Source organism: Lynx rufus, unplaced genomic scaffold (assembly GCF_022079265.1).
Source record: "Lynx rufus isolate CCGP_SWC_20201006 ecotype Redwood Valley unplaced genomic scaffold, mLynRuf1.p SCAF_3, whole genome shotgun sequence".
Taxonomy (NCBI): domain Eukaryota; kingdom Metazoa; phylum Chordata; class Mammalia; order Carnivora; family Felidae; genus Lynx; species Lynx rufus.
The window spans coordinates 69,786,656-69,809,223 of NW_025814845.1; the positions used below are offsets into that span (position 1 = coordinate 69,786,656).

The following is a 22,568-nucleotide window of genomic DNA, read 5'->3' on the forward strand; positions in this document are numbered from 1 at the left end:
TTTATGGAAGCAATCTTTCCCCATCCCAGAAACTCTACTTAGTTGAAATCAACAGATAGGGGAAACATAAGAATCACTGAAGCAAAAACAGGGATGACCTTTCTCAGTGATCCCTAAACCAGACATGTGAGTAAACAAGGAAACCAATCCCACTGTCCTTTTAACTATAAAATTATAAAGAATTACAAGATTTGACTGAGTTTTTATGAACCTAGTTCTGCACGCAAAGATGAACTCATCCATTGCTGAAATGCATACCAGTGAACCATAAAACTTTATGAAGCCTTGAACAGATGACACTTTTACAGTACCAAGTTACTAAATCTAGTAGTTTTAAAACATAAGCAAGATAAATATATGCTTGCACAGCACGCATTTTAAATCTATTCAACTTGCACATATTCAGGTCCTTTGTTACCTTCCACTTAGCACAAAATCTGAAGTGACCAACATTTTCTTTTTTGAGTATTAATTCTTTTAAGTTTATTTATTTATTTTTGAGAGAGAGAGAGAGCACAAGTGAGGGAGGGACAGAGACAGCGAGAGAGAGAATCCCAAGGAGGCTCCACATTGTCAGTGCAGAGCCAGTCATGTGGCTCAAACCCACAAACAGTGAGATCGTGGGCTGAGCTGAAATCAAGAGTTAGACACTCAACTGACTGAGCCATCCAGGCACCACATGACCAACATTTTCTTGATTATGATGTTCCACAAAAAAATTATCAGCTTTTCAGAAAGGAAACTTTGCATCTACCATTCCTCTCCTATTTTCCTACTCAGGGTTTCTCAACTAACACACAAAAGCAACAAGGAAGTAAGCTTGACAGTAGGTATTACTCCATGGACAAAGTTCTATCTAATCCTACAAAGCACCTGGCCTCCTGGTAACCCAGTCGATCTCAGATCCCCAGAGTCTCCCTGCCCACAGATAAAAGAGCCCGAAAAAGTTACTTTCTTTGTCTAGGAGTAGTTATTGCCCCTATTAAACAAACAGACTATGCTGTCTGAGCATACCTAGACTCACTCCCTCCTCCACAGACAGGAAAAAATCAAGCTCACTTCTGTAGACATCAGAAAAACATTAAAACCCTGATGGCTATCATTTGTGAAAGAATAGAGATATCTGGGACCAACTAGATTCTACATAAATGCTCATTTTTCTCTCCCCACTCTACCGCCCACTCCATACAACATGATGCATTCGCCCTGGATGAAGAGAATGAAAACCATAGTTTTGTACTGATTTGGATTCTAAAATACAGTTAAATGTATTGATTTGGTTCCTAATTTCTCTAATCACTTTGGAATTCCACTGCATCACTTAAGCTAAGCCATAGTTGTCTTATATTTAAATAGACTCTGTCTGCCTGTGTAATGGGGAGAAGCATTAAGTAAATGGTACAAATTACTGTATAAATGGAACACTCATTTAAAACAAGTGTATTTGAAAACCAAAGTACTTTTACAATATACTGTCATTTCCACTACCTGGCTCTTGCATCTAGGACATAAAGGACATAAAGGACATAAGTACCGAAAAGTGTCTGGCTCATAAGGTACAATAGCAGGTCTTCTCTCTGTTCCACAGATGAGAAAACTAAAGTTCAGAGATGATAATTATATCCCCACAACCAAGAACCAGTAAATTATACAGCCATTCCCATTCAGTAAACCACAGGGTGTACCCAGAAATAATTAAACGACACATTAATTGTTCAGTTTCTCAAACAAAAGTTGATGCACATAGAGCAACCACTTTCCCAATTTGGCAGTTCCTTTAAAGTTAACCACACACCTAATATGTGATCCAACCACTTCACTCCAAGTTCAGCCACAAGAAATAAAAGCACGTGTCTGTATGTCTGTATAGAGTTGTACACAAACGTAATTCCTTTATTTGCAATAAGCAAAACTGTCAAGCTCACTGTAGGTCAATAAAGCTGTTTTAATACAAGTTCATGAACATACTTGATATTTGTTAATATTTCTTTCTCAACTGTTTTTCGACCAAGAAGAAAGCCACTCGTCACTTTTACTCGATAGCTGATGTTATGAAAACTTAACACAGCTACTTCGGTAAATGTCTTCAGGTCATTGGAGGTTGTCCTGGGGAGGTCACTGGTGTTTCTTCGTGACATTGGGATAAAAACTTCGTCATTACCGGAAGACATCTGGAGAGTTTCTGCCTTTCTGTAGAGGGAAAAGCAACAATAAGTTGATAGTCCAGATAAATCAGATTGTAAATACCAGTTAATAGTACACTTAAAACAAGTCATTTTGGTACACATTTCCAATTACAAAATAAATAAATCCTGGAAATGTAATATACAGAATGGTGTCTACAGATGATAACACTGCACTGTATGTTTGAAAGTTGTTAACATGGCAGATCTTAAAAGTTCTCATCACAAGAAAAAAAATTGTGACTGTGATAGATGTTAACTAGACTTACAGTGATCATTTCACAATATAAATAAATATTAAATCATTATATTGTACACCTGAAACTAATGTAATGGTATTTGTCAATTTTATCTCTATTCAGAAAAATTAAAAATAGAGATCTAAATTTTTTAAAAGAATGTAAAATACCCGATTAGTCCTTTTTTTACATGCTTAAGTAAAAATATTTTAGGTACGGTGGGTTCAATAAAATACACTATTAAACATGTTTTAAAAACAAGTCGATTTTAAACTACAATGCAATAAATAGTTCCATTTCCAATGAACAGGCTATATTGTGATAAGAACAACCATGGGACCTATATTAGGGGGGCAGACACAACTCCAAATTCATAAACTTCAATTAGTTGTTAATTAAACATCTAATAAGTAAATACAGACAATAAAAATTAATCAAAACTCATAAAACAGGAAAAAGATAAGTGGGAGTTAGACTTGCCTGGTTTGAAAATCATATTACGATACATCTCAAGATTAGGGGCAGACCACATGATTACCATCACCTGTTTTTGTTGTTTCATTTTGGGGTTCTTGACATAGTTATTATTATAAAAAGGGAGTTAATCCAGGCAGTCAGGGACAAGAGAAATTTCTCTGAATTTATTGCTCCAGACTCTATATCCCTGACTGTTATGCTCCCTCAATCAGCCAAGAAGAGAAGCTCCAAAACCATTTGAGATGACATAATCATTTCCATGATGGGTGAACATATTTAAATTCTAGGAAGTTTTAGAATTAAGTATAAAAACTATTAATAAAATAAAACCAATAGTGAAGCAGGTATAGAATTTAGAACAAAAACAGAGTATTAAGTTTATAAATGGAGTTTAGGGGCGCCTATGTGGCTCAGTTGGCTAAGCACCCAACTTTGGCCCAGGTCTTGATCTCGTGGTTTGTGGGTCTGAGCCTCACATTGGGCTCCTGTACTGACAGCTCAGAACCTGGAACCTGCTTCAGATTCTGTGTCTCCCTCTCTCTCTGCCCCTCCCCTGTTCATGCTCTGTCTCTCTCTGTCTCAAAAATAAATAAACGTTAAAAAAAAAAAATTAAAAGATTTAGACTAAGAGTTAAGATGAACTTAACAGCTTGTGAACTAGGTTTGAAATGTCAAATGACCATCAACTTAGTGTTCTGTTTTGTTTTGTTTTGTTAGAGTATAGTTGACATCCCAGTTTTAATTTTTAAAAATCAAAGTTATCAGGGCACCCGGGTGGCTCAGTCTCTTGAGCATCTGACTCTTGATTTCGGGTCAGGTTATGATTCTAGGGTTGTGGGATGGAGCCCCACATCAGGCTCCATGCTGAGCATAGAGCCTGCTTAGGATTCTCAATCTCTCTCTCTCTCCCCACCCCACCTGCCCCTCTCCCCTGCTCACGCGCACTCTCTCTCTAAAAGAAAAATAAATTTAATTAATTAAATTTAAAAAAAATAAAAATGAAAGTTATCCATGAAGAACTTTCTCTCTGGCTATGATGGAGCAGCTGTTCCAAACCAAGCATCCTCCAAAGAGAACATTGTAAAAGTAAATAAAATGTAACATGCAACTATTTGAAGAGCTCTGTGTGATGAGAGTAACCAAAGCAGCCAGGACTTGCAGAACCAAAATCCTGGAAAGGAGAGAATGCAAAGGCAAACCCAGCATTCTGTGCCCTTTCCTCTCAAGGCAAATTGCAGACACATGGGAAAATTTCAGAAAAAAAAAACAAAAACAAAAAAACAGGCAGAAAGAAACTGCTAGAGGCTAAAAATCTGAGCAAATATTTAAGCAGCCAATGATAAAGAAAATTTTTAACTTTTAACATTTGTGGACCCTGCTCCTGGGCTCTCAGGGGAAGCTATACTTTACATTTCCCACCAAGGTCAAAATGACTTGGCAAAACCTCAAAGTATAGGCTCTATCTCTGCCTGGAGCACACATTGCATGTCTGCTTCATTGAAAAAACAACCAAAAAGGAACATCAAACATACAGATGGGAAAAACAAAAGAAACCTCTTGGTTCCCATAAGATTAAAATCATACAGCCTTGCACATGCTGAAAACATAAAACAAAGTCTGTAACTTTCTGGAATGCCCTTCATCATCATGATATGTAACTCTTCATGTAAAAAAACATGTATAACACTGCACCAAATGTTCCTTCCCCAAAGCACTCTCTTGTCAAGATTATGTATCCTGGGCTATTGTGCTAACTTGGGCTCGTCTTTCCTTTTCTCTTTAAAAATTTTAAAAAGATTTGTTCATTTTGCATCAATGTTACTTGGCATAGAAGGACAGGATATTAGAGAAACTCTCGCAAGACCTCCGAGCAACTCAGGCGCTGGGTACGAGCACAGGTACCCCTGTGAACCCCCAGCACCTCATAGATATATCGGGTGAGTTCTCCTGATATCTGCACCTCCTCAATCTGAGTTGATGGTCCTGACTTTTATTCAAGCTGTTGAGAGTTACAGGAATGATCTCTAGGTGGGAATAACCTACAGGGGTTGGAATTGATGGGCTGGATGTTTTAATTTGGCATTATACTAATTGCTATACCTTCAGTGTAAGGCTTGAGTAAATTTTCTGGTTAGAAATATGAGAGACTGAATCACTCAGCTCTAAGCAGCAAGGGACATTTGCTACTCCTGGCCAAATGATCCTTTCAGATGACTGAAAGCCTGTAACGGAAGTGTCAGAGGATATTCCTCAAGACCTGCAGGGGTCCCATAGGAATGTTCCATCTAATTAGGTAATTAATGATTGGATGGTCCAGGGACACAGACATAAACACAGATCATCCAGTGCTCCCAGCCCCTTCGATGGTTTTTACCTCACTGAGAGAAATCCAGAGACATCAGAAGATGTATCACGGTCCTTGGAAGTAACTCTCACAAGCAGCACCCTCTCAACCCACCACACTTGATATCCTTAGATCTTAGTCAAGCCTTATTCTACAAATAAAACTGAAACTAAAACGAATGGGGAACCATGCTTCAAAAGCCTAACGCTGCTGAAAACCAACAACCACCCACAGGAAACTCTGGCAGGCTGTACGTACAATACATGTGGAGCCTACACATGCAAGTGCTTACTAATGGGGAAATTTAAGGATAGCCTGAGTCTCAAATCCCAAATGGGGTTCTTCGACATGTCTGGATTAGTTTTCTTGTGTACACTATTAGAGAAAGCCAGCTATAAGACTAAGCAGCTAGAAACTAAGAAGCCATTTGGTGTAATCAGTGAACCTCTGGCTTTGGGGGAGGACCCAGCGCTCACAAAGGTACTCTGGGCTTCATTCGGTTTGTTCGTTGCTGTAGCTTTTCATATCTTTGGACAAAACCAAAACCATTTCTTACTGGAAATGGAAAATAACTAGTTAATGGATCCAGAAATTATCCTGCTGTCTTGCAATCAGATTTGTTTTAATAAAAGGAGGATATTTGGAAGTTGGGTCTTAGATGTCCTCTCCACAAATATTACTGAAACAGAGGCTAATTATGTGTGCACCTTGTTTGTGTAAATGTCTATACGCGTTACAGATGAGGTATTTTCTCTACCTCCAGTTGGTATTGCTAAAATTAATCTGTAAAGGAGTTCTATTTAATTAGTTTAAAAGCAAGAGCTCTAGAAACTGGGCATTCTAAAACTCAGAAAGATAAAAATAACTCAAACGTTTTTCAAGTTCACATGATCTGGAATAAAATTCCCTACACTCTGTCTTTTACATTACTCCATAATAAAGATGCCTCACAGCAAGGAACCCAAGTGATGGGCCAAAGAAATAAGGATAGACTTAAGACACCTGACCCACTTCTCAATAGTCAAAAAAATGAAGAAAAAGGGAGCAAGACAGGCAGACACCGCAAATCCTAAAAACACCTCTTAAACACAAACACCAGGACCAATGCCCAACCAACCCACTGCCTGCTCCTCCACCTCCTCCAGTGGCCTGAAAAGCAACCAGAGAAAAAAAAGCCGGTTTTGCAGGAGGAAAATACAGGAGACGGAGATAAAGTAACGTTAGTCCAAACTTTGACTATGCGTCTGACCTTGCCAGCAGCACTCCTGCCGCCTCCGCCCCGTCCTGTTACCGTACCACCATCCGGGTCTCTCACATAGGCGGCTCCTATACCACGGCCTCGTGCGCTATCCACTCCTGCTCATCCTACCGTCACTGTCGAGGAGCACAAAGCACCGCAAGCTCTTGGGCCCCCTCCTTATGAAGGTCCAAACTGGAGCAGCTCCCAATCAGCATGAAGAGGCCCGAGGGCTCCCTTGGACTTAAACCACTCACTTGAGACTTCCCCACAGGAGCCCCAGGTAAAACTGACAGTGGGGAACAGGAACAAACTGATTGACTTTTAAGTGAACACAGGTGCAACGTATTCGGTATTAAAACTAACTCAAGGTGGCTGCTTTAATTAAAATAGACACGTTTTTGCAGTTATCAATATAAAATGTAATAATCAGCTTTTATTCTACCTGAATTTATTCAATTCGTGTTCTATCTGTTGCAATTTGTCAGCAAAAATAAAATGCTATTGGATTTTGTCTCATGAAGTTGTCATGGGTAATTGTTAAAAGCAAATAGGTTAAATACATAAAAAGGTTTATAGCTTTCAAAATCTCTGGTAAGTTAAAACTTTTGCTAGGCTAAATGAAAAATTGGGTTGAATTCATTGGGTATCTAATTTTCCAAATAAGATAAAATCCAGAAACATTTATTACTAAACAAGGCTTTTCTGCTTTTGTATTATTACCGAGAAACTAAAAATACTTAGATCTGCTGCTAAATGATTTTATCCTTTATTGAAAATTATACTATGAAAAAAACACGTTTCCAAAAACTATGAAATGTGTTCATAAATTTGCCAATGTAAAGAATTCTAGTGTAACAGTTCAAAATCCTAACTACTTAGTTTTCACTGAAGACTAAGGTTTCTAAGAGTGAAAATTCTGCTAAATGTAATGGAGACTGCTGGAAATGACAAAGAAAGCAACTCTGTATGTAGGAAAGTAGAAGATGTGCAAGAAAGATATAAGGAATGAGAATACATTTTTGTTGAGAGAAAAAAAATAATTTTGTCCTAAAATAAGACTGATTGTTTTACAGAGGGAAAGCTTACGACAAAGTCTAAAAGAAAAGGAAAGTTGTAGAAGGTCTGTGAAGGGGAAAAGAATTTGATGCATGGTCAGGAATGACTATGATCAGAATAAACAAGTTTAAAAGTAAACTTGTATAGAAAATGAACAACAAACAAAACCTAAAAACAGCAGAAGGAAGAACATAATAAAGATTAGAGCAGACAGAAATGATATAGAAACTAAAAAAACAATAGAATGAGCTGATTCTTTAAAAAAAATAATAAAATTGGTAAACCTCTAGCCACACTTATCAACAAAAAGAGAAAGGACTCAAATAAATAAAATCACAAATGAGAGAGGAGAAATAACAACCAACACCACATAAATACAATTATAAGAGAACATTATGAAAAATTGTATGCCAACAAATTGGACTACCTAGAAAAAATGGATAAATTCCTAGAAATGCATAAACTACCCAAATGGAACAGGAAGAAATAGAAAATTTGAACAGACCTGATAACCAGCAAAGAAACTGCATCAGTAATCAAAAATCTCCCAACAAACAAAAGTCCCAGATCAGGCTTCACAGGCAAATACTACCAAACATTCAAAGAAGAGTTAATACCTATTCTTCTCAAACTATTCCAAAAAATAGAAAAGGAAAGAAAACTTCCAAATTCATTCTATGAGGCCAGCATGACCCTGAAACCAAAACCAGATAAAGGCACCACACAAAAAAGAGAACTACAGGACAATTTCCCTGATGAACATAGATGCAAAAATATTCAACAAAATACTATCAAACCAAATTCAACAATACATTAAAAAAATCATTCCCACGATCAAGTGGGATTTATTCCTGGTGGTTCACTATTTGCAGATCAATCAACATGATACATCACATCAATAAAAGAAAAGATAAGAACCGTATAATCATTTTAATAGGCACAGAAAAAGCATTTGGCAAAGTACAACAGCCATTCATGAGAAAAACTCCCAACAAAGTATAGGGATAGTGGGAACATACCTCAACATCATAAAGGCAATATACAAAAAACCCACAGCTAACATACTCAATGGAGAAAAACTGAGACCGTTTCCCCTATGATCAATAACAAGACAAGGATGTCCAACTCTCACCACTTTTTTTTTCAACATAGTACTGGAAATCCTTGCCACAACAGCAGACAACAAAAAGAAATAAAAGGCATCCAAATCTGTAAAGAAGAAGTTAAACTTTTACTATTGTCAGATGACATGATGCTGTATATAGAAAAACAAAAGACTCTACCAAAAAACTGCTAGAAGTAGTACATGAATTCAGTAAAATCACAGGACACAAAACCAATGTGCAGAAATCTGTTGCATTTCTATACACCAATAATTAAGCAACAGAAAGAGAAATTTAAAAAAACAATGCTATTTACAAGTATCCATTAATTGGTGAATGGATAAAGATGTTTTATATATATATATATATATATATATATATATATATATATATATATACACACACACACACACACACACACACACGCACACTGGAATATTATTCAGCCATAAAAAGAATGAAATCTTACCATTTGCAATGACATGGATGAAACTAGAGAGTTTCATGCTAAGCAAAATAAGTCTGAAAAAGACAAATACCATAGGTTTTCACTCATATGTGGAATTTAAGAAACCAAACAAATGAGCAACGGGGAAAAAGAGAGAGACAAATCAAGAAACAGACTCTTCACTAGAGAGAACAAACTGATATTGACCAGAGGAGAGAAGGCTAGGGAGGATGGATTAAATAGGTGATGGGCACTTGTGATGAGCAGTGGGTGATGTATGGAATTGTTGAATCACTACACTGTATACTTGAAACTAATATAATACTAGATGCTTAGCTAACTGGAATTGAAATAAAAACCTAAAATGAAAAAAAGTACACCAGTATAAAATTAAAATTTGGTTTTTCTCTCTGTTAAAAAGATAAGACTTACTTAGATTATTGATCTGCTCTTGATAAGAAATTATATTTTTTTTCTTTATCTGCTTAGAAAAACAAGGGTTTCTATATTTGTTTTTATCAGGTCTCTAATTACCTAAGAAAACTAAAACTTGTCAATATTAAAGGAGCTGAGTTTTGCTAAGAATTATATAACCTTCTATAGAATCTCTTAGTGCCATTTTGGTTAAAACTTAAAACTTAAGTTTTGTAATGATCTGTAATCCTATTTAGGCATGTGCTTTCGAACTTTTTGATATTTTTAACAAACTTCCCAAAACTTTAAATTCTAAATAAAGGTTTTCACAAAAACTTTAGCCTGTTTATTTGGATGTTAAGTTACATGGGAAGCACTGTCAAACAAATAATGATAAACCTTCTTAGATTGTATTATGTGGGTAAATGCTATATAACTGTTCCAGAAATTATAGAAAATTCCTAAAGTTTTAATATGTCCTGGTATAATGTCATCACTTCAAATTCCAATTATTGAAACATTAAACTGTTATGTGTCACAGAAATAACTGGATTTCCTTGTCAACTGTATTATAATGAACTTTCATCAGATCTTTAACCGTCTCCATCTTTGAGTCTTTTGTCATTTATAGTTATTGTCTGATGCTCTTACAAAATTTGTTTCATCTTCAAGGAGATTCACGAAAAGGACTTTTGACAAATATAGTTTTCTGATACCCTTAAGATCACAAAACTAAACTAAGAATTTCCAGGACTAACCAAAAAAACTGCACTCAAACAAAACAGAAATTAATAACATGGGACTAAGTGAATTAAGAAAAAATGATTATAGTTTTTACAACTCTAGTTTAAAACTGCTGGTTCTCTGCTCTACCAGATTTAAGGAAACTTATTCTCTTAAAATATCTATGATTTACAAAAATATGATAAAATATTCCTTTGTGAACACATAAAAACATTTATCTTTTCTCCCTACCTGAACCCTCCAGAATTTAGAAATTCTCAATAATTATTCTTGCTTTCATGGCAATTATAATTATTTGCAAAGGTACAATAAGAATCTGTTCTCCTTGTTACAGGACACCATTGGAAACACTGGTTATATTACCAAGGCTCTGACTAGAATGTCATATTTGAGAGACACATGTGTAGACTCAGATATGACCAGACAGCTTTAAGGAACTGAAATTGACTTTATGGAGCTAATAAAGCCCCTAGGAGGTGTTGGCCTGATACCGTGCTTACAGAGTTCCCAGCAGCTTTACCAGGTGAGTAAAGAATATCACTTCCTGACAGAAGCAGGAACCTCAGGAAATGTGGGGGACCTCAAGAAGACAGGAATTCACCCAAATCTATAGGTATTATAGTAGAATCTTATGGCAAGTATTTGGTTTCGCTCTTGGCCTTAAAAAATGTTAAAGGTTCAAACTGAAATTCATTACAAAAGTTCCAACAAAACAGGTTTAAAAGAATCTATATATTCACTTACTATTCCTGCTATAAATACTTATGTAAATACTTAGGTAAATAATTAGGCCAAGTTTGTTAAAACTGGACTTACTTTACAAACAAATTAGTCTTTATTGGGCTATTTCTGACAGGAATGAAGGTGACTTTAGAGAAAAAGGTTATAATCAAAAACACACCTTTATAGATGTCAGATTCTAGTTCTGATTAATTATCTTTGAGGGTTTGCTGTTTGCCTATAAAACTGGGATGGATCCTGAATTCTGGTTTCTTTGACTATCTGGCTATTTGGAGCTATCTCTCCAAACTAAGGTTTCCTATCTTCTCCCATTCTTTTATCTTAAAATCATTAAGAACTAAAACTGCCCTTCTTCCTGAAGTCCTGCAAACTGAAGCTGAACAACTTATGATAAACTTCAGAGAAATTGCCATATATATATATAGACAATATTAGTGCCTTTGCTCTATGGGCCACTCAAAAGGATCACCAGAGACATGTTAACTATAAAGCAGAAAAACCCATCAGGTTTCTGCTGCCTGCTTCCATTCCATTTCTGTATGTTGATTTTGTATCCTGTGACTTTATTGAATTTGTGTATCAGTTCTGGCAAATTTTTATCAGAATGTTTTGGATTTTCTATATAGTGTCATGCCATCTGCAAATAGTGACAGTTGTATTTCTTCCTTATCATCTGGATGCCTATTATATCTTTTTGTTGCCTGATTGATGAGACTAGGACTTCCAGTACTAAATAACAGTGGTGAGAGTGGACATCCCGGTCTTGTTCCTGACCTTAGAGGAAAAGCTCTCAGTATTTTTCCATTGAGTATAATATTAGCTGTGGGTTTTTTGTACATGGCCTTTATGATGTTGAGGTATGCTCCCTCTATCCCTACTTTGCTGAGGGTTTTTATCAAGAATGGATGCTGTACTGTATCAGATGCCTTTTCTGCATCACTTGAGAGGATCATATGGTTCTTATCCTTTCTTTTATTAATGTGGTATATCCAGTTGATTTATTTGCAAAAATTGAACCACTTTGCAACCCAGGAATAAATCCCACTTGATTGTAGTGAATGATTCTTTTAATGTACTGTCAGATTCAATTTGCTAGTATTTTGTTGAGAATTTTTGCATCCATGTTAATCAGGGATATTGGCCTGTAGTTCTCTCCTTTAGTGGACAAATTAGATTTTAAACTAAAGACTGTCACAAGAGATGAAAAAGGGCATTATATCATAATAAAGGGGACAATCGAAGAAGATCTAACAATGATAAATATTTATGCCCCCATCTTGAAAGAACCCAAATATATAAAACAATTAATAACAAACATAAAGGAATTCACTGATTATAATACAATAATAGTAGGGGACTTTCACACCCGACTTACAGCAATGGATCATCTAGCAGAAAATCAACAAGGAAACAATGGCTTTGAATGATACACCAGACCAGATGGACTTAACAGATACATTTAGAACATTCCCTCCTAAAGCAGCAGAATACACATTCTTTTCAAAAGCACATGGGACATTCTCCAGAATAGATCATATATTAACTTCCAAATCAGGCCTCAACAAAAAGATTGAGATCATACCATAGATATTTTCTAACCATAACGCCATGAAACTTGAAGTCAACCACGTGAAAAATTTTGGAAAGACCACAAACATATACAGGTTAACAACATCCTACTAAATAATGAATGGGTTAGCCAGGAAATTAAAGAAGAAATTTTTTAAAAGTGCATGGAAACAAATGAAAATGAAAACACAATGGTCCAAAACTTTTGGAATGCAGCAAAGGAGGTCATTAGAGGGAAGTACATAGCAATACAAGCCTACCTCACAAAGTAAGAAAAATCTCAAACAACCTGACCTTACATCTAAAGCTAGAAAAGAACAACAAATGAAGCCCAAAACCAGCAGAATAAGGGAAAAAATAAAGATTAGAGCATAAGTGATATTTAGAAACCAAAAACAAACAAAAAACAGTAGAACAGTTCAATGAAACCAGGAGCTGATTCTTTGAAAAAATTAATAAAATTGATAAACGCATATCAAAAAGAAGAGAAAGGACCCAAATAAATAAAATCATGAATGAGAGAGAAATCACAACCAATACCACAGAAATACAAACAATTATAAGAAAATATTATGAAAATTATATGCCAACAAATTGGGCAATCTGGAAGAAATGGGTAAATTCCTGGAAACATATAAACTACCAAAACTGAAACAGGAAGAAATAGAAATATTTGAACAGACCGATAACCAGCAAAGAAATTGTATCAGTAATCAAAAATCTTCTAACAAACAAAAGTCCAGGGTCAGATGACTTCATAGAGGAATTCTACCAAGCATTTAAAAAAGAATCAATACCTATTCTTCTCAAACTAGTCCAAAAAATATAAATGGAGGAAAACTTCCAAACTCATTCTATGAGGCCAGCATTACCCTGATTCCAAAGCCAAATGAAGACTCTCTGAAATTTTTAAAAAGGTTTGTTCATTTTGTGTTAATAGCTCCCAGGGCTAAGAAGGTAAACTTTGGAGTTGCAAGTTATCAGCTGGAATCCCCAAGCTTTTCAGGTCCCAGGAAGGCTATGCCGTGGGAATACAGGCAACCCAGAAATAGACCAACTTCTCCTGATCCATTCATACTTGATTTGTCTGCAAGGAGAAAGTTAAATCCGCTCTGAAAGACATCATCATCCAAATTTTCAATAAAAAATTACCAGACATGCCAGTAAACAGAACCTAATGTTCTAACAACAAGAAAATAGAAATAGACCCACAGGTAATGCAGACTAGAATCATCAGATGGTGACATTAAAATAACTGAGTAATATGTTTAAGAAAATGAATAAAAAGATATTATCACCAAAGAACCAGAATCTATATCAAAAAACAAAAAAAATCAATAGATGAGTTTAATAACAGTTTAGACACAGATTAGAAAAGAGAATTAGTGGAATTGGTAGACTCATATGCAGCAAACATCTAGTTTGAAACATGGATGAAAATTATCAATATGGTGTGTGTGGGGGGGTCCTCCAGACTGAAAAAGATGAAACCTACATAAAAGAGTCTAAGAAATATATGGGATATGATGAAAAAGGTCTGGCATACATGTAACTGGAGACCTCAAAGTGGAAAAACTGTAGTAGAATCAACATTTTAAGAAATACTAACCGGGCGCCTGGGTGGCGCAGTCGGTTAAGCGCCCGACTTCAGCCAGGTCACGATCTCGCGGTCCGTGAGTTCGAGCCCCGCGTCAGGCTCTGGGCTGATGGCTCAGAGCCTGGAGCCTGTTTCTGATTCTGTGTCTCCCTCTCTCTCTGCCCCTCCCCCATTCATGCTCTGTCTCTCTCTGTCCCAAAAATAAATAAACATTGAAAAAAAAAAATTAAAAAAAAAAAAAGAAATACTAACCATGTATTTTCTAAAACTGATGAGGTTCTCAAGCCACAAACTGAAGAAGCTCAAGGAACATCAAAGCAGGATAAATAAAAGAAAACCAACCTGGGCATATCATAGTAAAGCAGCTAAAAAACAAAGGAATAGCTGAGTACTTGTTTCTGCACCCAGAATCTGCTCTACTGTCATCACATTTATAACACTCCATTCAATTTTGGTAACTGGTAAAGTAGGAAAACACCTAAAGACTGACACTCAGGAAATTAAAGGTAAATAGCTTAGTTTTAATCTATGAACACAATGAATGGTAATAATTAGCCAAAATCCTATTCCCTTAAAGCAGTGAAAGCAAAGGTATAAGGTACAAGTAATCTATAAACTTTACATCTTGACTTTATAAACTTCTTAAGCTATCTCCCCATGTCTTCAGAAGCCAAAATATGCCAGTTCTAATGCCAGCAATCACTTCTACAGTCGTCCTCATTTAATGTTTAGCACTGAGGAAGCCGCTAATCCTTTCCTAAGACTCATTAAGACAATCAAATAACATACCAAATCTAAATAGGACATTGGCTCAAGATGGAAATTTGTAAGAGATTTTTTGAGATTTTTCTACTAATAAAAGGCACCAACTGGAACTAAAGTGCCCAAGAAAGATCATCTATGCCCATACAAGGCAGATGGTTAAAACTTATCAATACAATCACATTTTAGAAGGGTGTGCATACAGAGCGCCTTCATTGTGATAGGATTAAGTTTGTGATTCACACTGTCTAGAAGCTGCTCAGTTCCTCATTAGGATTCCAACAATCTTCCTCAGAGAGACAGCTTGGCTTCAGAAATTCTCCTGAGTCACAAATCAAGAGATTAGACAGGTATAACCTAGGCATACCATCCAGCTAAAGCACATCACACACACACACACACATACACACACACACACACACACACACAAAACAACAAACTTTTTATTTCTAACACCATTTGGAACAATGCATTACTCCAAGATGAAACAAAAAATATATAGTAATGATCATAAAGTAAAGAAAATACAACAACCTCAGTACCATATTAACTTCAAAGTGCTGGGTCTCCAGTTAATATCATATACTGAGTTTAGATGGGTCACCAAAAGAAACTGCTTCCAAGTAAACATTAATATTTCCCTATGTTCAGAAGCTTTCTGAGCATATGTGTTGCTACCAGTGAATTAGCCTTATCTTCTTTTATATATAAAAAACAACCTAAATCACCTCTAGATTTCCTTATCACAAAAATCGTCTTCCCAACTTGCTGCTGCTTCCTTTCTTCCAGAGCATCTGCTGGTCCTAATTGGGTTCTTATCCCTTTCTGTGTCCTAGACCCACTGCAAAAACATTTATTAAGCTGCAATTTTAACAATATTTTAATTCTGTTCTGAAATTCGTCTGCAAATACCTTAATGTAACATTGAAACCAGTGATTTAATAAACAAGAGGCATGTATATATTACTGTGCAAAAAAATAAGCCTTACACATTTATGTCTATATATGATATTTGTAAAGTCAGTTTCCCAAGGCCCATAGAACTAAAGTGTGCACACAGCACATACACACACATCACCATATTCAAATCAAATGGATTTATATTAAGTGTGAAATTAGATGATATAAAATTTACAACCAGATACACAAAATATGAATTGAATTATAAATACACTGTTGATAATGGGTATAACAATATAATAAAAATAAAAGAAGTATCCAAATGGCTTAAAAATTCACCTGAACCCAGCCTACTCTGTTATCTGGCTTGATTATGTCCCTTAGCCAGGTGGAAAAGCTCTTTCACACATGACTGAGGGGCTTTAATGAGATTCTTTTCCACTTTTCAGCTGTCCCTTTTCTGGCGGTTTACCTATGTCATCTTTACTCTCTTCTTATGGTTTTCCAACTAGTGAAGCCACATTTTTACTTTTTTAAAAAGTTTAAACAGTGTCCTGCCATAGATGCTGGCATATCTATTATAAGAATGATAACCTGCATTTAAAATACCATTCTTCTCTATTTTACTCTTCACTACACTCATAATCTGATAGTCTACTATAAGCGGAATGCATAACACAATGGAAACTGCACATAGATAAGAAAAGCACACAAGTTAATTCTAAAGTTCTCAGCCAGACACCTGTCCACAGTCATAACTATTGCTCATGCTGGGAGAAGCCAGAGTAGCCTCAGGTCAAGAATTCAGTGCCGTCCTCTTACGTTTTTTTCCTAGGGATAATACTAGTAAATGGAGAGTTTTCAACTCTGCCTCATAGGCATAAGGACATGCTATCTAAGCACATACCTCCTGCAAACATTTACTATAATGCCAAGAGATTAAATCCTGACAAGGAGTTAGGAGTCTCAAGTCACTGTCAGGTGACCATTACAAAACTTATGAATGGACAGAAAGCAGAAGCTAGCAGAGTATTGAGCACTGTTAGAAAGGGAACTTAAAATCTGAATTTTAACTTCCATAAATTATCCCTTGCATTTCGAAAGTATCAATCAATGGATTTAAATGTTATCTGATTTGACACATCCACTTTGAACCATCCAATGTTGACACTATGTTCAGGTCCAAAGGCTACTCAGTAACAGAGAGTTAGAATCAGATCGCTGAAGTCTTCAGGACAAGGAAACAATCCCAGTCTGGCACCCTAGGCCCCCACAGCATCACAGCAGAGTGATCTGGGAAACATGGCATGAAGGACAAGATCAGCCAGAGAGGAAGAGACCCCATCATGGAAGGTCTGTACAACCAATTAGACCCCACTGAGGCCTTAGAAGCAGGACTACGGATCTAACTATGTTTTTAAATGACCACTCTGGCAGCACTGTGTGGCAAATGCAGCAGCAAGGGCCACTAGGTGGCTAGTGCAGAAACTAGGTAAAACATACTTGGACAAGGAGATGAGCTGGGTAATGACAGAGGGGACATCAAAAACTCAAAGACTCGGGGTGCCTGGGTGGCTCAGTCAGTTAAGTGTCCAACTTGGGCTCAGGTCATGATCTCGTGGTTTGTGGGTGTGAGCCCCACATCAGGCTCCGTGCTGGCCGCTCACAGCCTGGAGCCTGCTTCAGATTCTGTGTCTCCCTCTCTCTCTGCCCCTCCGCCACTCACACTCTGTCTCTCTCTCTCAAAAATAAATAAACATTAAAAATTTTTTTAAAAATTTAAAAAAACCTCAAAGACTCTGTTCCAATGCAGTTAAATTTTAGATGCCTGTGAGATATCTGAGAGAGAGATAGCTACCTTTGGTTAAAAACAGAGCCAGGAGCAGCTGGCTGGGTCAGCTGGTACAGCATGTGACTCTGGATCTCGGAGTTATGGGTTTGAGCCCCACATTGGGTATAGAGATTATTTAAAAATAAAATCTTTAAAAAAAACCTGAGAACCATAAATAAGACTTGTGGATGACAACCCCCCACCCCCAGTGTCTTGGGGTCTTCATCATGCAATAATGTATTATTCTTTTATTTTTTAACAAAACGCTACAGACCCACATTTGACTGAGCATCCAAATATAAACTGTTTTCCAAGAGGCATTTATGCATTGACACTGTCATACACTATTGTAAAGTTTAGGATATTGGCAGCTACAGTGAATTTTTAGCCCCTTGACCTTCTCTCCCCTAATGATCTTGTCCTTCCTACTATCTTAGTCCTGCATGCTCCCAACACTGGCACTGTCTTCACATCCACCTATCTTTCTCATCTTTTATCCATCTCCTATCTTTCTGGCGCACTGCCTCTACTTATCACAGGACAACACCCCTAGGACTCCTCTGATCCCACTGAAAGTTAACCCTCTACTCTCTTCATAATTTCTTTAAAGACATTTGCACATCACAAAGATATGACCTATGCATATCTTTAAGCTACAGAGCTAAAAAAACAAAACAAACAAAACAAACAAAAAAAATCCTGCTTTCTTACCAGAGCCTAATAAATAAAAGTTCATGTGTTCACTGTGTTTGTTTTCTAAGCACTTACAGGTCATCATTTGAGAAAAACTGGGAACTTTTAAAAAACTCTGAACCCTAAAAATTGTATGTATTTCCCATGAGACTAAACCCAAACTGGCAACTACAGTGAGGTCCTCTATAATGTTTGAAATTGAAGGCATTATTCTTTTTGTAAACATGCACTTCTAGGTCACAAATCTATTAAACTTAAAAAGCCCAGAGTAACCCCAATAACATAGCTAGTGCCCAGATGGTGGTTTCTAATAACATTCTCCAAAAAAGGAACCCATGTCTCGGAGAAATGGTTGATTCCAGGGTTGAGACATGGAAAATACAAATTGAGCCTGCAGCATCCTGTAGTATCAGAAAGTAAGGATAGGGGTGCCTGGGTGACTCAGTCAGTTAAGCGTCTGACTTCAGTTCAGGGCATGATCTTGCGGTTTGTGAGTTCGAGCCCCACATTGGGCTCTCTGCTGTCAGTTTGGAGCCCACTTCAGATCTTCTGTCTCCCTCTCTCTCTGCCCCTTCTCTTCCCTTCTCTTCCTCTCTCTCTCTCTCTCTCAAAAACAAATAAACATTAAAAAAAAAAAAAGTAAGGATAAAGCTTTAAAGTTGGGGCAAGGAGGCAGGGGGGAATGGTGGTATGTCAAAAGGGCACATAGGCCAACCTGAAAGAAAGTTCTAGTGGCCAAGGCTGGAACAGGTTGAGCAGCAAATTAAATAATGACAATATTGAATTATAACCCATAAAATAACAAATAGCCATGAATTTTTACTGATACAAATAGTTGAGTAACTAAATGGGTAAGAAGAATTAGTAAACTTAGAAGGAGAAAAAAATTTTAAATCACTATTAGAACAACATAGTACACCGTACATCAAGTTCCACCAATGGATGTTAAAATTAGTGAACAAAGTTTAAAGAGAAAGAAGATATTTGCATAGTCCAAATTTAAGTCTAAGGAGAAACCGGGTATTCGCATAGTCCAGGTTTCTCTCCCAAGATACCTAATAATTACAAAGAGAAAAATAACTTTCCACTGGGGACCTGGCGAACAGCACCTTAACCAAGGTTTACGTCAGCAAACGTAAGATGTCATGTACCTCTGACAAAATGTACTGAGATTCCTTCTGGTATTTTTTTTCCCCAAAATGCATAACTTCAATCTAATCATGAGAAAACATCAAGTACTAACTGAGGAGCATTCTATAAAATATCTGACCAGTACTCTTCACAAGTTCCTGGAACTGGATCCTGAATGGAAAAAGGATAATGAAAAGCCAGTGAAATCCAAGTAAGTCTACAGTTTTGTTAATAGTATTACAGTATTGCCCCAATGTTAATCTATCAGTTTTGACAATTTTACTATAGTTATACTAGATGTTATAGAAATTCTCTGTGCCATATTTTTTTGCAACTTTTCAGTAAGCCTAAAAATTATTTCAAAACAACAAATTAAAATCAATAATGAAATAACCCCCAATTTTTTCAATGTTTATAACGGAAGCATGATGTCAGGCTTAAAGTGCCATCTTTGTTCTTGAAAACCTCATCAAGAGCTATGCAAACCCAATCACAGCTTTTCAATGCATTCTCAAAAGCATTGTTTTATAAAGGATAACACATCAATAACATCTTTTTCTTGTTACCCTGTCATAATTATGATTAGCTGAAATTCATGATATGAGAGTAATGAGATCCACCTAAAAACCAAGCTTTAAGGGCTATCTCTATCGCACTGAGAAGGGAAGTAAGAGCAGGAAACTTACCTTTTCTAAACTATTCTCCAGAAGTGATTTGTGCCTCTTCCTTATTTAGGTGGAAATTGTGGAGGGAGAGAAGCATAGCAATTTGCCTTTTGTGGAAAAATTCAAACCACTTCAATTTGCCTCTGGGATAGGGTAGCATTCTACCAGGTAAGATGGAATATATCTCCCTGGGGGTGGGGTGGGGTGGGGTGGAGAGATATGTATCTACATCTGAGGTCAGAACACAATGAGTGGTCCGTAGCTCCAGGGAACAGCTAAGTAGCAAGACCAGATCTATACTGTAGCAACTGGAGTGGGTCAACTGGCCCTAGGTTGCTGGTAATATCCGCATAAATCAATGCTGCGTGTGTCAAATGGATTCTACTCCTAACTTAGATTTGATATGGAAGTGGTGAGTGATTTGGCATGATATCAATAGTACTATTAGATTTAGGTATGAGTGAATTGATATCATTAGATTTTTAACTATAATTAGCCTACTGCTTTATGATTTCTGAAGTACACGTTTTATTTGAGGTAACTATTATGAGGTACACTGGGAAGACAGACAGTATCCCCATATGATGGAACAGGATAAAGGGATCAGAAAGGTTATAAATCAAAGTCAGGTGGTAGGTTTGCAGAACCAAGACTCCAGTCTCTAGACTTCCTTGCACAGAGTATGTATGCACTAACATAATGACAAGTATTATTTCCTGGATTCTTGCATTTCCTGCAGTTTTATTCCTTCTGTTTTTATTAGTAACAGGTAGGTATTAGGAACAAGTTATTAGTTACTAAAAGCATTATTTTCAGAATAGAAAGGCATCACCCAAACCAGCTTCTACCAATGTATTAATTAATGCTGCAGACTTGTGCTACCCAATATGGCAGCCACTAGCCACATGTAGCTACTAAATACTTGAAATGTGCATAGTCAGAATTGAGATGTGCTGTACATGTAGGATACCCACCAGATTTCAAAGATTTAATATGACAAAGAGAATGTAAAATATCTCAGTAAGTTTATATTGATTGCATACTGAAATTCTATCTTGAAGATATTGTTTACATAGAAATAGAGACAGATACAGACAGTGTTTAACAGTTTCCAAATAATAGTAAGCTTTATAAGGATATTTGACCCTCACAAATTGGGCAGTTATTCCCATTTTACAGAAGAAGCTATGCTGGGGTGACTACGTGGCTCAGTAGGTTAAGTGTCAAACTTAACTTGGTTTGGCTCTTGGTTACGGCTCAGGTCATGATATCACAGCTGTGAGTTTGAGCCCCGTGTCAGGCTCTGTGCTGACAGTGCAGAGCCAGCTTGGGATTCTCTCTCCCTCTCTCTCTCAAAATAAATAAACTTTAAAAAAGTTTTTTAATTTTTAATTTTTTAATTAATTTTTTAATTTTAATAAAGTTCAATATGGTCTTTTTGTCCCCACTATGAGTAACCCAGTGAACTCTCAGCTTCCTCCTCTATAAATATGGGATTGAAATACTCCCTGGAAGGTTTAGTCTGAGCATCAAATGAGAACGAATATAAAAACACCTGCACAGAGAAAGCACTCAACCACCCATTGATGGCCAATTCCTTTTATCCAGAAGATAATGATCTTGTCTTAAGGCATTCCAAATTAATACAGGATAGTTGAATAAAAGGGGCAAAATGAAGTATTTTCTTCTCCCTTTCTAAGTATTCTTTTGTCCCGCCAACTTTTCTATCCCTTCTCTCCCCTGTCCTAGGATACAGTCAGCGTGGAGCCTGGGTTGGGCTGTGCAGGTCAGGAAGCAGATAGGGCAGGACCTCCTGTGTGAAAGTATCCAAACTTTGGGTACCTGTCAGAGAGTTTTTCTTCTTACCTTGTAAGACACTCCACTCAAATGGCCCCAGAGGGAGATCATAGGTTTATTACTTTCTAGAGGCTTCCGGTTTTGCCTTTCCAGATAACTCTAAGAACATAATACCAGAGAAATGACAGAGAGCTACCTAATGCTACCTGGCCCTAAATACTGATTTCCAGCCAGCTCTTGTCTAAAGTGTAAAATTTTTTTCTAGTTGCAAACCCAAAGAGATTGGGCTAGTGATCAGCAAAAGTGTAAGAAACTTTGTTCAATGGGGTTTCAGACACTGCCAAGATTTGACTGTACCCTTCTGTCAAAATCAAAACTTCTTCATTGAAATCAGTTCGTTTGCTTTACTCACATCCACTCACCTTGGGTTTCAACAACCAGTGTGCTACTAACTGTCAATGTTAGGATTCTCTGAATGGGTATTTTATTTATCTCTATAAATGAGCTAACTGTGTGGCTCAAAAAATAGATAGCCACTTTGTAACAGTCACTCAGTGAAACAGAATATCTTGCTTCAAAAAAAAAAAACAAACTATGCTGGGGGGTATCATGAGAAGGGGGAGTAACTGCTAAT

The 22,568-nt window shown here is 36.8% G+C and overlaps 1 protein-coding gene across 7 annotated transcripts in view; it reads right to left on the reverse strand.

The window, feature by feature from the left end:
* ABCG2 (ATP binding cassette subfamily G member 2 (Junior blood group)) overlaps positions 1-22,568 on the reverse strand; it is a 147,463-nt gene that overhangs the window by 41,434 nt on the left and 83,461 nt on the right. For all 7 annotated transcript variants that reach the window (XM_047091035.1, XM_047091034.1, XM_047091032.1 and 4 more), the window contains one exon: positions 1,969-2,190. In XM_047091035.1, coding sequence (XP_046946991.1) covers positions 1,969-2,171 — 203 coding nt within the window. In that variant the 5' untranslated portion in view covers positions 2,172-2,190. The remainder of the gene's footprint in view (positions 1-1,968; positions 2,191-22,568) is intronic.